The sequence below is a fragment of the Maylandia zebra genome, linkage group LG6 (genome assembly GCF_041146795.1).
Source record: "Maylandia zebra isolate NMK-2024a linkage group LG6, Mzebra_GT3a, whole genome shotgun sequence".
NCBI lineage: Eukaryota > Metazoa > Chordata > Actinopteri > Cichliformes > Cichlidae > Maylandia > Maylandia zebra.
This window is the reverse complement of record NC_135172.1, coordinates 19,601,460-19,619,587: the sequence shown is the minus strand read 5'-3', so window position 1 is coordinate 19,619,587 and position 18,128 is coordinate 19,601,460. Positions and strand designations below refer to the sequence as shown.

Below are 18,128 nucleotides of genomic sequence, written 5' to 3'. Positions count from 1 at the left end.
AGACCTTCAATTAGAAACGCACAATTACAAGAGCATGTCAAAGCCAACTGCACCAGTGTTAAGCATAATTGCATTTTCAAGTAAATTGCATGGAAATGCATAAAATACACCCCCCCCCCCCACCACCACACACAAACACACTTTTTTTTTTTTTAAAGACATGTTGTGATGGCACTGTAACAACCTTCAAAGGTCTTCTGGAAGTTGGTGAGTGGATGGTTTGAGTGTAGCAGTTTCATTTGACTTTGTGATGTGGGTGGCATGGTTGCAGTGTGGTTAGTGCTGCCGCCTCCCACAAGGCTGCATGTTTCCCGTAGGCTGCTCAGACGAGCATGTCAGGTGGAATAATCCCAGTGTTTTACTAGCCTGACTGTCTCAGGCCTGCAGTGTACTCAGAATAAAAGTGAGTCTCTTCCTCATGTGATTGACATACAGCATACATACAACACTGTTTACAAAACTGAATTTAAAGCACCACAACATACAGGCCATAAATGGCATTGTATAAATTATTATTGCTATATTTGAGCCAAACAGGAAAACTTGTTTTACTGTAGACCTCAAAAAACAGCAGGGATAAAATAATAGTTGTTTGTTTATTATAAGATATATTTTTATAGATTATTTTCTCTGTAATTGTTGTTTTGTTTCTCACTGGTCTCCAGCTCCTGTTACTGTGCTACATGTTTCCAAGTATTCAACACATCTTAGTTGTTTTAAGGCTTTTTGAACCAGCTTCTCCAGTCCCCCTTTAATTGATTCTTTTTACCAGTAAAATGATAACAAATTGCTGTTTGTGATCAAATCAATTTAAAAAGGGACTTTTTTTTAATGAGTTGTCATTACTTTCACGTATGGTCCACTATTCAAGCTCCAGCAGCACAGTGAAGCATTCTAATGAGGTTCATACTGAATTCAGCTATCTTTCTAAAACCCAGAGTTCTTTCCAGAGTACAATAAGTACAATCTTTGCACAACTTTAATAATGGTGAAAGCCCCATATTCACCATCCTTTGTCAAGTGTTTCCACGATCTCTTCTCTGCACATGTCCAAAACATCTCAGCCTTGCTTCCCAAAATTTCCTCCCAAGATCCATAGCTACCAGTTAGGTGATCCCTGTTTAATAAGGGAGTTGTTTAAAATTAAATGAATAAATGATTGGACAATCTAAATAAAGCCAAGCTGAAAATAAGTTTAGTACTTTTTGCTGTAAGGGAAAAAATGGTGGTGTTGCTCACACCCTGAAGCAGACTGCTCCAAAGCCTGGGCCACAGTAGTTAAAGACTCGATCCATGCCAGAAATACTGACTAATTTAAAGTGGCACAGGACGCGGAACACATGCATGTATTATCAAGTTTGGGGTTTTTTTTTTGTTTTTTTTTTTTTTTTTTTTTAGAGGGAATTAACCCTGGAGCTTCTTCCCGCAGGCGATACGGTCTCTCAATCACACCACCACACAGTACTGACCCACACATATGGTTCTTACACACACACTGGACTTTCTGGACTTTGTTTTTGCACAACACTGGTCACTATATTCTTCATTTCCAGTTAATACTTGTACAGCTGCTGTTATTGTGTATATATTTATTTATATTTAGATTTCTTCATACATTCTTATATAGTTCTATATTGTGTATTTTGTTGTACAGTTATTTTATTTTCAACTTTAATTTATATATTTTATCTTATTCTTCCCAGTTAAATTTACCCTTCATTCTAATTTGTGTTGTACAGTTATTTCATTTTTAACCTTAATTTATATTTTATTCCTTCCTAGTTAAATTTACCCTTTTTAATTTTTCATATTTATTTCCTATCTTATTCATAGCCTTTTCCTTTTTTGTTTTCTTTAGGTCACGAGCAGTTGTCCAAGCATTTCACTACATATCGTACTGTGTATGACTGTGTACGTGACAAATAAAATTTGAATTTGATTTGATTTGATTTGATAAGATGTGAAGGTTAACATCTGCTGCCACCTGCTGGCTAAAATGGCCAACTGCCATATTTAAATGTTCATTTAACTACTTTCGTCTGTTATTAAAAAACACACACACAAAGAAAAAAAGTAACGAATCGCACATTTAAACTTCTGTGGCAGATTTTAGATGTATTTGGGAAACGTTTTACTTTCCAAATAAACCGACGGAAATACTGCGGTGGGCGGTGTCAGACGTCAACGGAAACGGAAGTGAATGAATGAAACGATGGCGATAGGTAACCTGTAACGTCTCCGTGCAACTGGGACGAGGTCAGAGTGAGTTTAGTTTTCACACTTTGTGGCTATTTTGTCCAAACTACGTCTTTAACAACTGCCTTCAACGAGTACATTACGTGCTGACGTTAGAAAGAATACACATTAGCCTGACGGTGACTATTATAACTGCTGTAACGGTGACGTTTGTAAGCACCTCAGCTGGAAGTACCGCTGGATAAATTAACTGTAAGCCTGTACGCCCTCCCAGACCGCCCTACCTTTGACACACAATGAGACAGTTTAGCCTCGCTCTCCTCCGCCACATCTCCTCATCCACTGCCCCCGCACTCACCGAGACGTGCCGCCTTCACAGTTGGCACTGCTTCACTGCTTCACGCCCTCAGTACCGGAGCATCGTCCCGCCTCACAGCTGCCAGCACACACGGACTGAAAGCACAGCAGCCAGCCAGCACATACAGGACCTGAGTGGGCCTGAGCAGAGACTGCTGAATAAACTTTATGACGGGCTGATCGGAGGACAGCGGGCGTCTTTGGCAGAGTGCATCACTTTGGTGGAGACCCAGCATCCCAGAAAGAAAGAGCTGGCCCAGGTGCTGCTGCAGAGGGTCCTGGCTTACAGGAGGGAGCAGGAGAGCCGCAATGGAGGGAAGCCAGTGGCCTTCAGAGTAGGTGTGTAGGCTTAAGTCTGTGGCGGTTGTCTGAACTCAGTTTTTCTTGTCTCTAAGTGTCTTTGAACCTAAAATGTATTAAAATAAGTACATTTAAACTAAGGCTACTGCCATTGTATCCGCATTATAACCTACAGATCACAGTGGAGCTATAAGACACGAAACCTTCATATGAAGACTATTTTACAACTGCTGTTGTAAAATAGTTTCTCATAAAATAGTTTCTCATTTCACACTTTTTTTTACGATAAAAAACAAAGTCACAGCCAGTAAATATGTCCTAATGCTGAAATCCCCACCACAAGGATAGTGGTGCAATTTCCGGGGGGATGAATTCTCTGAAATTTTCAGGCTTTGCAAAGATTGCAGTGGGCTTATTTGGACCCTTTTGTGTTTTAGTTCGGCCCCCAGGGCCTTATGTTTAACACACCTTGTAGTATAAACACGTCACCTCTGCCATGAATCCTTCATCAGACGGTTTCTGCAGCAGTGGCTCCGATGTTCTGTGTGGTGCAAAGAAACAGTCACATAAATTTGCATTCAGATTTCTTCAGACTTGACCCCAAAGTGAAGTGTGTTTAACAAAAAAAAAAAAAAGAGTTTAACATTTTTACATTTAAACTCTGCGTTATTAAAGCTTTAAAAGCAGAAAGTAGAAACAATATTGTGTAGTTACTTTAGCACATAAATTTAAATTAGGTTAGTAGAAATCAGCTCTTGGGGCTGTTTGGTGCCATCCATTACAGTTTAACCTCCCTCCCACAAGAATCATGACTACCATTTTTATGCAGATGATCCACAGTTGTACTTGTAACTTTCCTCTAATGATCTAACCTCTGTTCACAAACTAATAAGCTGCATTAATGACCTTAACTGGTGGATGTCTTAAAACCTTTTAGAACTGAGCAGAGACGAGACAGAAATACTCGTCCAAAAAAAGTCAGAGACAAAAAAACCTGTTCATATTTATCATTCATTTCTCGTCACACAGTGAACAAGTCAGGCATCATTTTGGACAGTGATCTCACTTTTGATAACCAGATCAATAAGGTTACCTGTCACTTAAAAGTATATCTAAGGTTAGAAATTACAATTTCAGACTGACTCCGTGCATTCATATCACAAAGGTTAGATTATTTTAACACTCAAATCATCAATGGGCCGTCTTCAGCTTATCCAAAACACAGCAGCCAGAATCCTTACAGGTACATGGAAATTTGACCACATTATCCCAGTATTGAAGACCACTTCATTGGCTCTCATTACCATATAAAATCACTTCTGTATGTTCACAAAGTTCTCAATGGTTTGGCCTTCCAGTACATATCTGACAACCAAGTCAGACCTCTTAGGTCATCAGGTTCTTTTAACTGGTTCCACAATCAGATCCAAGTAACCTGAAGGGTTCAGTTACTGTGCTCTGCGTCTTTGGAACAAGCTGCCTGCTCACTTGAGATCAATTACATCTGTGCGTACATTCAATAACCGACTGATGTAATGGAATGTGCTACGTAAATAAGTGTCATCGTCACTGTTTGTTGCAAACTGATGAGATCTCTTTGATTTCTCAGGTCTGTCTGGACCCCCCGGAGCAGGAAAGTCCTCCTTCATCGAGGTGGTGGGGAAGATGCTGACAGGACGTGGACATAAAGTTGCAGTGCTGGCTGTCGACCCATCCTCCTGCACCACTGGGGGTAACCGCTGACACGTTCATCATCTGCTTTTACTGTGATACAGATGAACTATTATTATTTTGAGCTTTACAGCGCACAGGGAAATTTTATGTAATGTTTAAAGATGCTGGATTTAGGTTCAGGGAATATTGTGCTGTTTATGTTTGGCTGTATTAAAGTGCTTTTCCTGATTTGTGTAGAAACATACGATGACGGAGATAAATGTTCATATCGGTCAAAGTTTCAAATAACGAGGTATGTTGACTGTTCCTTTCTGCTCTTGGTGTAAAGTCACTGAGCAGGGATCTCTTTAACACGACCATTTCAGGTGCAGAGCCCCGCAGCAGAAAGTTGTCTACCACAGGTGGTGGCCTTAAAGAGAGAGAAGTTAAAACTGCTTGCTTTAAACCATTTATTTTCCATAAATGAATCAGGCTATTTTTATTTGAGAGAATATAAAATATAGAGCAGGAAACAAGCAGAATAGGTCCTCTTTGAATAGGCTGAAATCACTGAGTAATTACAAGCAGCACTGCACAGTAAAACTGCTGCCAAGTGACTCATCCCTCTTGCTGCAGGGTCTCTGATGGGCGATAAGACTCGTATGACTGAGCTCTCAAGAGACATGAACGCCTTCATCAGGCCATCGCCGACCTCGGGAACACTCGGAGGTGTCACCAGAACAACCAACGAGGCCATTGTTCTCTGCGAGGGAGCAGGTTACGACATCGTCCTTGTGGAGACTGTAGGTAAGATGCTGTGACGCGAACCCTCGGAGTAAGCGTGTTAAAGCCATAATCTCAGCAAGTATTTGTTCTTCTGCTTGTACTAAGTTTTTTTTTTTTTTAATGCAAACATAATTTGTTCAATGTGATGTCTGATAGCAGCGCCAGTCATCAGGCACCTGCTCTGCATCTCCAGGCTAAAATTGATTCACTGTGAGCGCTCTGAAGTTTGTGAAAGCTCATGATTATTCATCAGCTTTCATGATTTTTGAATGACTGAGCAAGTCCTCACCAGGACCAGCTTTCCTTTAAATTCTTTAGATTTTCAGACAACGCAAACGCAGGCAAATATTTAGTGTGACTGTTGGATGTATCGTTTGAAAAGCGTGAGGCTGTATAGGACTGTAGATTTAGTTTCAGATGAGAGGATACTGTGTCGTATCAAACTTTGTCGTGTTATCAGTCAGCAGTGATCGTTAAACTAGTCCTCTGTTTTGTCATCTTTCTTCTTTTTTTGTTTTTCCTCCAGGAGTCGGCCAGTCAGAGTTCGCAGTGGCAGACATGGTTGACATGTTTGTGTTGCTGATTCCACCAGCAGGGGGCGATGAACTCCAGGTCAGTGAAAACAAGCGTGCTTCAGCTCATCTGTGGAGCTGGAACAAAGTAATCGACCAGTAAAATTTAGTCATTGTTAATTTCGTGCTAATGTGTAGGGGAATAAAACCAGTTTTTGATTGAGCTGCTGTCATTTATCAGCCGCTGATTATCTGATATCAACGATCTTTAAATTCATCAGAATTATAAAACCTAAACTAAATTACCTGATGAATATATTTATGAAGCACTGTTTATAAGCAAAAGCAGATTGTGTGTCCACGTTTTTTTTGTAAAGATAAACATGCTCACAATAAGTATATGCTCGCCACTTAATTAATTAGGAAAATTATTCACTTCATTAGCCTTCCTCATGATGATTAATGCTACAGTGATTATGGTGGGACAGTAGGTAGCTGAAGTGGCATTTGTTTTAATTATAATAACTATTGGTAATGTGGAAACACTCGGACATGAACACATGAGGAAAGCAGCACGCTTGAAAATTCATTCCAGTAAATTAGTGCTTAATAATCAACCTGTGTTACTCAGAGTCAAAATGTACAGTTAGCTCATGGTCTACACATACCACCGTATATTTTTATATGGGATTATTTGAGCTAATCATAGAAAACCTAACTATATCAGAGGTGTTGTAATGTGCAAAAGTCTCATTTCTTTAAGTGGTCATGAGCAATATTTCTCCAGGCTTTCTGAAGGACTTTCAAAGTTTTCCTTTGCTTTTTCAGTCCAGTTCTCATACCTGGGGTTAGGGTTAAGGGTCGGCCATTTACTTTAGCACAGTTCTGTACAGAAAGAAAATATTTATACAATTCGATTCCATCTATCTTTGGATATCGACTGCAAAAATCAGCCATGTTGAATGGAAAGAAAGTCTTAAGACTTTTAAAGTCTCAGGCTTGAAAACACTTGACCGCAGCTCCGTGCAGGAGCCTTGAGGAGCTCAGGCATCAGGCAGCGTTTTCATCGTTTAATCATCCTCCTCTCTAATGACAAAATCTCTGTTCAGGGCATCAAGAGGGGCATAATCGAAAGGGCCGAGTTGGTCGTGGTGACAAAGTCAGACGGAGACCTGGTGGTGCCGGCCAGGAGGATCCAGGCTGAATACACCAGCGCACTCAAACTGCTCAGGAGACAGTCCAAATCCTGGAACCCTAAGGTGTGTGTGTGTAGTGATGTAATGATGCAAGGAGTCGGTAACAAGGATTTGGTGGTGTTTGGTGTTTGCTCTGCTGGGCAGCTACAGCACATGGACCCAACAAGATATCCCACAGAGAGGTCAGCTGACCCAGGAGGAGGAGGAGTGTGGGGGTGGGTCATCACAACATGACGGCACTAGTGCTGCAGTGTCCCACCTCACCCGCTCGCCTGGCTAGCCCTGTCCCTTTGTTTTCCCAGCCCAGTGCTGCATCTGCCCACCGGGCAAGCAGCCAGGAAGCACCCCCACCTACCAGTCCTTATTACCCCCCACCCCCCGCTCCCAATGCACTGGATACTCGGCTGCTGCGTCATGCATTTCACTGATTAGAAAAGTGCTCGTTCTCATAAAATCTGATAGGCTTCTCTTACAGCTCCTCTCTCTTTATGCTTCACGCTCGGCTTTGTTGTGCATATTCGTGTCTGTTTCCCGACTGTATGGCAGAGATTTAGTCTCTTGCTCTGCTTTGCGTGGCACTATGATGTGACATAAATACTATTTTGACTTGATGATTAAACTCTTGGTGGCATGTGAGGCGACTTTTATGGTTCTCTTCACAATCACTTAATCCTTTGGTCTATGTTATGTAGGAAATTGCAAAAGGTAAATGGTCCCAGAGTTGAGAAGCACGACGGGTCGTCTTTAAATTTAATCTTTGTTGTCCATCCAACAACCCAAAACCCCCAAAGACTGATTACACTGATGTCAGAAAAAAAATGGCAGATTTTGGACAGTGAAACTAGAAAAAGGTTTTAGACATGTTGCTTAAAAAACGATTACATTCATATACACAGTGCATGCACATCATGAATTAACTGTGATTAATCACATTTTTGGAAACCTGTGCTTAGTTTTACTAGTCACACCCAGCGCTGGTTATTGCCAGACTGGCTGCATTAAGAAATCACTTAAACCGACTCTGTCTGATAAAGTGAAGCCGGCTAAAAGATCTCAAAGAGCAACACAATCTAAAGAAACTAAAAACAGCTGAGAGATAAATTCGTTGATATCTATTAGTCTGGAAAGAGTTACAAAGCTGTTTATAAGGCTTCAGGACTTATAACCACAGTGAGAGCCATTATTCACAAATGGAGAAAACTTGGAACAGTGGTGAACCTTTCCAGGAGTGACCGGCCTACCAAAATTACTCCAAGAGCTCATCGAGGACTCAGCCAGGAGGTCACAGAACAACATTCGGAGAACCGCAGGCCTCACATGTCTCAGTTCATGTCAGAGTTCATGATTCAACATGAGTCTGGGCAAAAAAGGCAACCATGAGAGAGTTCAAGGTGAAAACCACTGCTGACGCAAAAAGAACACAACGTCTCACATCACTGCATTGTCGAAGTCTCAAATCCAAGTGAGATTCCTTGGCGTGACCTTAAAAAGGCTCAAAAACCCTGCAATGTGTCTGAATTAAAACAACACTGCAAATAAGAGTGAGATGAAATTCCTCCACAGCGATGTGAAAGACTCATCGCCAGTTATTACAAACACTTGATTGCAGCTCTTACTTACCAAGCCAGGATCAACCAGTTATCAGGTTTAGGGGGCAAATAGTTTATCACATAGGGCCGCACAGGTTTGGACTTTTTTCCCATCTAATAAACAAAATCATCGCTTAAAAACTGCATATTGTATTTACTCAGGTTATCCTCGTCTAATAATAAAATGTGTTTTATGATCTAAATAATGCAGGTTTGACAAATATACAAAAAAAATTAGAAATCAGGAACACTATGATTTTATGTCTCTGCTCTTTCGTGTTTCTGATTTTATTTTGGTGCTTTTAGAGTTAAATGTTGTTTCAGATGAGTTTTTTGTAACTTCACAGCACTTCTAATATTGGGTTTGTAAGATTAGATAAATTAATCTTGATTTCAGTTTGAGCTTCAAGGCTACTTTATTGTAAATCCAGGAGACGGACAGACCGACGTCTTTGAATGGCATTTCCAAGACATGTTGTGTTAACACAAATCTATTTTAGATGTCATGAAAGCCGTAGGGTCATTGAAGCTTTCTTTGTTCCCTGGTGTTTTAGAAATGCAATACAAAATTCCTCAAGTGCCTCTTTAAGAGCTGTTACATCCAGATTACAAGAAGCTTGTTTTCCCTCTCAGCTTTTAGTGGCTTCTTGATGATTTCTTACGGAGGAACAGTGAGAGCGGCTTTAAAGCTTTCAATGTTGCGGCCAGCGGAAACAAAACCAATGTGACGGCGGAGAGACGAATATTAGAAAGATTTGTGTAACACCTGAAAACCTGGAGAACTACAAGCATTTGTGTAACTAGATACCAGCAGAGGTAAGGCGGTCTGTGAATGTATTAAGTAGTTTTAAAAAGATCATTTATATGAGAGAATATGCTGTAAGTACAGTAAGTCACATGATCTTTCTTCTTCTCACCTTAACGTTGTAACTGGAACGTGTGTAAGTGGATTTTGATCACAGCTGCCATTTATATTCTGAGCTGTGTAAGTGACTCAAATTTGATTGTCAGCTGGTGTTTAATAGAAGACGGCAAAGAAAGGATCTGCACATCTGAATGGAGCTTTGTGTCTACCTGTAAACCTGGAGCCCGCTTTCAACAAACTCAATGTTACTCTGAATTTCATCATGCGCTCTCGGATCTGCATTAAGCTTTGAGGAGAGACGTGCAGTCGAAGTACTAAACACATAAGTGACATTTATCCCCGGATTGCCTGCGTGAACAAGGTGTTAAGGACAGACGAATGCTTGATATTTGCGTAGTGACTTGACAGCTTCTTGTAGGCTGGAGGTGCACTGAAAGGAAAAAACCTTAAATGCAGAACTCCCAGACTCTGATGCATTTACCGCATCCAAAATGTTCTCTTAATGATCGCGGGGGGGAAGCTTAAAGCCCGTCTTCGGTTAAACCTTTATTTTTAATAATAACCTCTACATTTATTGTGTATTGTAGGAAGCTCAGGTTGGCTTTTCCCAAGAAGACTTCCTGTTCAGCAGTCTGTACTGGTGAACCGGTAACCTGCTCAGGATTTAATCATCACTGGCATTTGAAAAACATCAATGTAAATGTGCCACGGTTGGCTCAGCAGTGCATGTTGCACTTGTAGTTAAAAAATAAAACATTAAAGCTGAAGTCGACAGGAAAAAATGAGACATTTTAAAACATAAAAACACACATCGGTATATCAAAGTGAACGTATAAAGTTAAAAGCACATATCTGTTGGTCGCATGGGGTCGAGCTCTGGTTTGTTTTCCCACCCCGGCGTGGTTTGTTTGGGGAGACGTGGCGGTGGTCCCCCATCCAAGCTCAGTCAGACCCAACAGGTGTATGCAAAAGACCTTCCTGTAGCCAGTTGTGCAGGTATGCACGCATGCAGAGAAGACAAAGTGCAGCAACTGTCGGTAAAACTAATGGAAATCCTGCAACGGGCTGACTGTTTTCATGTGAACTATCTAATAATTTTCATTTCATTTCATTTTGACTTTATTTTGACTTCAGTTTAGTTGCAGTTAGTTTTCAGAGAAGTATTTCTTACTACACTTTGAAAATGTTTAGTTTTTGTTTAGTTTTTATTAGTTTCAGTCTTTTATTATTTTAAGGAAAGTGTTTGTCAAAAAAAAAAAAATACAGAACGAGAGAAACAAAACTTTTCAAAAGCGGTTGTCTCACAGTCTTGTAGACGCCCTGAGTTTCAGTAAACACATTCATCAATGCCTCGGCATTTTCACCAAGCTAACAGATGCTGAAGCTAAAGACAGTTCCTCTGTTTTTATTTTAGTTCACAAAATTGTTTCAGTTCATTTCTTGGGGCGATCGTGGCTCAAGAGTTGGCAGTTCGTCTTGTAATCGGAAGGTTGCCGGTTCGATCCCCGGCTCTGACGGTCTCGGTCGTTGTGTCCTTGGGCAAGACACTTCCCCCGTTGCCTACTGGTGGTAGGCCTACAGCCTCGCCTCTGTCAGGGCGGCTGTGGCTACAATGTAGCTTGCCATCACCAGTGTGTGAATGTGTGGATGACTGAATGTAGTGTAAAGCGCTATAAAAGTACAGGCCATTTACCATTTTAAAGGCCATTTCATTTTTTTCCCAAACAGCCCACATCTTACCAGCATCCAGATCTGTTGATTTGTCTTAAAAATTAAAAAACAAAATCCTCCACTGTTCAGCTGTCATGAAGAGAGGAAACCGCCATAGAAGTCTAAAGTATATGGAGCTGTAAATGTGCTTTTTGATACTGTTTAACATTAGATTCAATGGGGATTGTTTCGGTTTTGGGGTCAGCCTCAAGTGGCCATTAGTGGAACTGCGGCTTTTCTTAAACATACTCTTCCAGAGATCTGAACTTACCTCTGGCAGCTGCCGTCATTTTCGTGCTACTGACATGACCTTGAAATGAAAATGATGATTTGCTTTAAAGACTTCATGACCTACAGGAGGCATAAAAATCCATTAACAATATAAAACTTTCTCTGTTCTGTATATTTTGCTGTGACTGTGAAACGCTCATTTTGAACAGCTGAATCATGAATCTTCCCACCCCTCACCTTCTCCACCCGCAGGTGGTGCGGGCTTCCTCGCAAACCTTCGAGGGCATCCCAGAGGTCTGGGCCAAGATGGAGGCATACCGGGAGGCCGCGCTGGCCAGCGGTGAGCTGCAGGGCAGGCGGACGGCCCAGCAGAAGGTGTGGATGTGGAGTCTGATCCAGGAGAGCGTCCTGTGCCATTTCCAAAATCACCCCGGTGTCAGAGAAGCTCTACCCCACCTCGAGGAGAGGGTCACCAAAGGAGCCATCTCTCCAGGACTGGCTGCTGACCTGCTTCTCAGAGCCTTTTCTTCATCCTCTTCATCACAGTAATCACTGGGACTGCACTGTCAGATAAGGAACGGATCACTCACTGAAAAGGAGAGCGAGAAAATGACCTTGGCTCTGCGGTTTGCACAAAAAGCCTCGATCTCTGCTCTTTTAACACACGATTTAAAAATTTAAATACGTGAGAGTCACCCCCCGTCTACAGAGGCTTCGCTTTCTGATTGCTTTCATCCAAGTCACAAGAGCAGGAAGAGCGCTGAAAGTCGTCATTTCTCGTCAGCGGCTCCGAGACGCACTCGCGTTTGGCAAAAATGAGATGCGTTGAGAGTCCGAGATGTGAAACGCGGAAGCGACCGTCTCTTTTGGACACTACGGACAAGTTTTAACGAGATCAGTGAAGGAGGATTCAAAGGTCGTGTGGTTGCAGTTGAAGAATAGTTTGAGCGGTATCTTTCACTATCATGAACGGCGTGTTACAGTAAAGCTGTGACTCGTTCCTCACGATCAGTAATATCAGTAATAACAGCCTATTTGCGAGCCACAAAGCGTCAATGAAAGGATCGGGCTTGGGTAGAATCGATTTAGTTAGAGCCCCGTGTTTCTGCTGCTGAACTACTGAAGATGTTGCTCTAATAACAGGTTTTCCTCAGGAAAGCATCGAGGCTTTGAATCAGTGTTTTTTCTTTTTTTGTTTGTTTTTTAATCCACTGTTTGGTTTCTATTAAAGAACAATTTGAATCTTAAGTGGACAAGTGAATTACATTAAATCTGCCGGCGCAGTTGGCCGAGCTCTTCTACCGCTGCGTGTTTGCTCACGATATGAAAAAGGGCCGAGTGATTAATGTTACCTCTACGAATATTAGCCCTGAGATTTGTCAGAGATTTAATGACATTTCTTTTCGGCTCTCCGGAGCCAGAAATGTCAGCGCTGGGCTTCGTCTGAATGACTCAGCTGTACGGTTGCTTCGAATTCAGGCAAAACACACTTTAATATTTCCAGAATTAAGTTCATACTGCGCTGCGCTCCCGGACACCACCGGAGGACTGAACACAAAGAGAAGTCACGCACTCATAATGCCGGTGCAGCTACTTTATTACTTTATTATTTAAAGAGGCTGCTGCAGCTGCTTTATTCAGGGACCCCGCAGCAGACGCCGGTGTCAGCGGCATATTCTTATACAGTCTAATCTATACACAGGGTATTTCCCACCCATTATGTACTCGTAGGCTGCACCTGTTATTTTTAGTGTCTGTTAATCCGTCAGCTATTTTTTTTTTTTAATATATAAACGTATGTAAACGTACACATCATAATTTCCAGACTCCAAACTGACATCTGAAGACTGAGGGAAAGCCTGGCTGTGGCCTCCAGTTTTAGTCCAGGAGTCCTGTAGGGTTGTAAGTGTTCTTTAAACCAGAAGAAAATGCGAGGTCACATAAAGTTCAAATCCAGTTTGTTGATTCGATTTTCTGAATTCGCACACTGGAGTATTGTCTTCAACCCACCGGGCGAGCAGGTGGCGTGGACGTCCAAGTGTGTGAATGCGATGACTCGATTTTCAAATTGATGCCATAGGTGCATCTACTAAAAATCTCAGATGTGTTCAAATCCCGGTGACCTCGATCTAAAGGTCAAGGTCAGAGGTCAAGTTTTCTGAAAGTCTAAAGAATCCCTTTTGTAACATTCTTGTCCCAGGTTGCCCTGTCTCCTTATCCTCTCTTTCTTCTTCTCTTCCTCTCCATCGCTACCCACCGGTTGTGGCAGATGGCCGCCTGTCCCTGAGCCTGCTTCTGTCAGATGTTTCCTCGCTCACGGGGAGTCGTGTGATTGTTGCGGTTTTTTCTCTAATACTGTAGAATCGTTAACTTACAGTGTAAAACCCCCTGAGCTCACTGAAAATGCCAATAAATGCTAAAACAAAAATATATCGATGAGATAGAAAAGGCTGTTTGGTTTCTGTAACATCATAGTCCAACAGTCGAAGCTGTCAGCACAATGATGTTGAAGAACTCCCTTGTGTTTGTCCCGTTGGTCTAATTATGAGATTGTGTACACGTGGCATTAAATTTGTGTAAACTTGCTGGTACTTCTGACACACAGTAAGTCACTTAAACTGGTATTGAGAGCTTATTACCTTTTGCATTGTGGGCTGGTTCTTATATAGCACTTTTCTACTTGAGCACTAAAAGCAGTTTTTACAACACAAGCATTTTTTAGTACATCCAAGTCCTTTCTATATAACATTCACACTCCGATGAACGCACCGGGATCATCATCTTGGCACGCAGACCTGGAGCAGCCAGGAGTTGAACCCCCGACCTTTCAATTAGTAGATGTCCTGCTCGACCTCCTGAACCACAGCCACTCTAAGCTCACAGCACCTGGTATTCCCAGGCGGTGCATCCGAGTACTAACCGGGCCCGACCCTTGCTCAGTGTCCGAGATCAGGTGTGCTCAAGGAGGTAGGATTGTAATCCTGCTGGAACAAGGTCCTGGGTTCAGATCCAACAGTTTTTCAGTGTGGAGTTTGGATGTTCCTCTCCGTGCCTGAGGGAGGTCTTTCCAGGTAATCAGGCTTCTTTTCCCAAAAAGACAAGCATACGGAAGCTTGTTTCTGCCACTGGGCAGATAAAACAAGTCATCTATTAGTCAAAATTTCAACTCACCCAGAAGTTTGACTCATTAAGTCAACATTTTGCAATAATAACTTGAAATTTTCACTCATCTCTACCTTTTCAAATAATTTTCTTTTTGTGGGAGAAACAAGACCCTGAATTGAATAAGTGATAAAAAAAAAAAAAAAGTGGTTAATTTGTTTAAACTTGTAGTTATTTCTTACTTACAGGATCAATAGAGGAGAAACGCTACAGGTGACTACAGAGAGAAAACTGTTTAGATCACCATGAAAATTTCCGGTCTGTCTAATGCTCTGTATTGCAAGTTTTATGAAAGTGTATTTTTGATGAGGCATTGTCACCCCTGTTATTGGCATAGTTTTGCAGATCATAAATCGAATTGGACAATGACTAAAGCCAAGGTCATTAGAGTCTTTACAAAATCTGTTTTTATCATTTGATGAACCAGAAAAATATGAATAAATGTTCATAAATCAGTGTCTGAATGCTGTATAAATAAAATCCATCTGTTTAAAAAAAAAGCAGCTTTAGAAATATAAACGAAGTTTCATGTAAGAGCTGAGTTGGAGATTTCTTGCTTGGAATAAACACAATTACTCCGAATGTGGCCTTTCAAGCTTGTTGTAATGTCACGTCACTGAAAAACTAATATTTATGGTTTTCAAATAAAACGTATCACCATGGATATCATATGCAAATGAGATGTTCTCATTAAATATGCACACATTTGCATAAATGAGAAAAAGTACAATAAGCTCCTGAATTTGTATTTTAGATATTGTCTTTCTGCTAGTGTGGAAGAATCACTGTTATGTAACCAAAATGGCACATCTGACTTATGCCTGAAATATCTCACCTTTAAAAGCCGGCAGATGTAGTTTGAAGCAGTCACAAGATCAAGAAGGCGTGATTCATTTCCTCCAGGTCACTAAGAACTGGATTTGCTTTTATACACTATGTAAATAATCTTTATCGTACCATCAGTGTTCTGTAAATGTAAGTTTGTGCTTTCTTCAGCCACTAGAGGTCTCCCAAATCCCACTCAGCTGTGGGTTCATTATCCTAATGACTGAACCCTCAGTGCCAACCGCCCTCCCTTTCTTAGCGCCCCCGCCTCCTGCCCTCCATCCATTCTTCATCGAGGTTGCCTAGGGTGCCGGGTCACTCAGAGGTGAGGACATCAACAGCTGCCACTCTCCTCGAGGTCGAGCTCGAGGTACTGTAGACCCAGCTCTCTGTACACAACCATCCTCTGCTTTTTTTCCCCCCCTCTCTCTCAATCCTCACTGAAAAGCAGAAAGGAGCCAAGCTTGGTACAGTACAGAGCAGGAGGGCTGAGTGTGTGATTGTACAGCTTTCTCAACCTCCTCAAAGGAAAAAAACAGGGTGAATTCAGTGCTAATCTGTGCTTGTACTTTCTAGTCTGCTTTGGAAATACTGCGAAAGCCCCCACCAACCGCTGGACGGGCTCCCAGGTCGCTGCTCGTTTGCTCCCGCCTGCGTGTGAGAGGAAGAATGCCCCTTGAATGCAGATGGATTCATTAGGTCTGAGTAACACCCATCTCCTCCATCATGCTGACACAAACACATACACACTGTAACTGCTCTGGCTTTGCAAAAGGGAACAGTGAGTTCTGCAGCTCTGGACTCCCTCCACGCGCACACACACACACACACACATCCATGCATATACACACAGTTGTCTCCAGTGTAAACAACACCATGCGGTTTCACTAAGGAAGATTAACTCAAATGCTGCCGGATCATGTTCAGCCATCTTAGCCCAAACACAGGGCCCGTCCACATGTGTTTAGCATTTTGCCGGATCTCTTGAATGTAAGCAGAGGACAGAGACAGGCTCTTTGATGAGGTTTTCTTTTACTGGTTGTTTTTTTCATGTTTAATAGAGGAGGGGGGGGGGGGGGCTTACATTCACAGCGTTTCATTGTGTCAGCAGTCTGAAGTCAAAATGCCTTCCTTGGTTAAAGAGCAAACTAAGAACTGTTGTGATTGTTGCCTAAAAACTCAGCTTAACCCCCTCCAAGAAAAAACCTCAGAGCCCGAATGCTGAAAAATGAGGCTACAACACATGTCAGTAAACAGAGCGGGTGTACTGTAGCGCAGAGAGGCACACATGTTTCTCCTCTTATAGGATGCATCAGCGTAGTAGTTTGTTTTCTGCTCAGATCAGAGCGTGAGGGAAGCCTGACAGAGGGAAATGTCAGCCCTGCTACCAGCCACATTTTTGGAGATGTGTGTGTGTGTGTGTGTGTGTCTATGTGTAGTGTGACAGCCGGTCATGGGCTGCTGATCCACAAAGCCTCAGCCATCTCTTCTATGTTTGCTCTCCTCCTCACACACGAGCACATAACATCACACTCGCCCACCTTCCTCCTCCTCCCCCTCTCCATTCTCTCTTGTTTTCTTTTTTTGTTTTCTTTTCTTCCCCTTCTTACACACACGAACATCCGTCCGGCTCACCGCTTACACATCTTGTACATACATACGAGCCATCCATCCATCCCCTGTCGCACACACTCGAGCTGACTGCCTCGTTGCCAACCCGGCCGCTCTGACTCGCCTGGCTGCACTGCTGTCCCTCTGTAGTGACAGATGAGTGTGTGTGAGAGAGAGAAAGAGAAGCATTTCCTCCAGGCTCGGGACTCGACTTTTGAGACAGCCACAAAAACGATGCGAGGAGCCCCCTCGCTTCCCCCGCTTTGCTTGCAGAGGTAGCACCCCACTCATTATGCTGCTCCGGTGGGTCACTGTGCAGCCTCTTCATAAGAAGACCCTCATGGCGACACGTCTTATTATATCAGCTGCTGAGATGGATGTTAATGCTGGGCTGCGCTGGGCGTGCTCTCCAGCCTGTGGAGTGATGAGACGTGGTGGTTTGGTATTCAAAGTGCATCTCATTGCATGGGCTAATTCTATTTAACCTGGTGAAGTCTGCCGGCTGGCACGGTCAGAATGCCCCAGGGAGAGACCACTGTGTACCTCTGCTTTATTACGCACCTGAGGAGGCTCGCTCTCCCACACGCTCCTCTGTTTGCTATGTGTAATTTACTGGGCAGCCTGTGGGCTAAGGCCTTCATCTGCAGGAAGGCGCGAATAGAGCCTTGGCGCCAGTAATTGGACTTTAGAACTGATTGGGGAACTTGATTGACCCCCGGTAATGGATTTGAGTGAATAATTATTTGTAGTTATGGTTGGAAGATGATATCAGGGAGAGAGAGACCAATCCCACCAGTGTGACTCACCCCTGCCGCCAGAGCAGAACGCTGCCAGCACTCAATTAATGAAATCCAGCTGCTCAGGCTCCCCATGTGTAGTGGCTGATCAAAAAACCCACACAGGGGTCTGGTCAGAAAAAAGGGTTATCTTCATCCAACCTTTCCCTTTTGCACAACTGGCAGCCTGTGGCCCATCACAATAGTGATTATAAAATCTTCCCCACTCCAGGTACAAGACATTAAGGTTGATAATGTCTCCATTATTTTTTAACTGCCTGTGGCAGTGCTCAGCACAGCCTACGGCAGCCATGTTAATGAGACCTCTCAAGATGGCAGGCAGCGCCTCCTCAGGACAC

The 18,128-nt window shown here is 42.6% G+C and overlaps 1 protein-coding gene across 1 annotated transcript; it reads left to right on the top strand.

Moving 5' to 3' along the window:
• The first annotated feature begins 2,172 nt into the window (after positions 1–2,172).
• mmaa (metabolism of cobalamin associated A) lies at positions 2,173–15,139 on the top strand. The gene is made up of 6 exons (XM_004549335.4): positions 2,173–2,892; positions 4,463–4,585; positions 5,143–5,313; positions 5,819–5,904; positions 6,914–7,063; positions 11,648–15,139. The coding sequence occupies exons 1-6, from the start codon at positions 2,493–2,495 to the stop codon at positions 11,942–11,944; spliced, it is 1,227 nt and encodes a 408-aa protein (XP_004549392.2). The 5' UTR covers positions 2,173–2,492; the 3' UTR covers positions 11,945–15,139.
• The last annotated feature ends 2,989 nt before the right edge of the window (positions 15,140–18,128 follow it).

Bases quoted from the DNA above. Each gene is read 5' to 3' on its own strand.
- mmaa (XM_004549335.4), top strand. From the start codon at position 2,493: ATGAGACAGTTTAGCCTCGCTCTCCTCCGCCACATCTCCTCATCCACT. The intron at 4,586-5,142 runs GTAACCGCTGAC...CTCTTGCTGCAG, and splicing joins ATCCTCCTGCACCACTGGGG to GGTCTCTGATGGGCGATAAG. The intron at 5,314-5,818 runs GTAAGATGCTGT...TTTTTCCTCCAG, and splicing joins CGTCCTTGTGGAGACTGTAG to GAGTCGGCCAGTCAGAGTTC.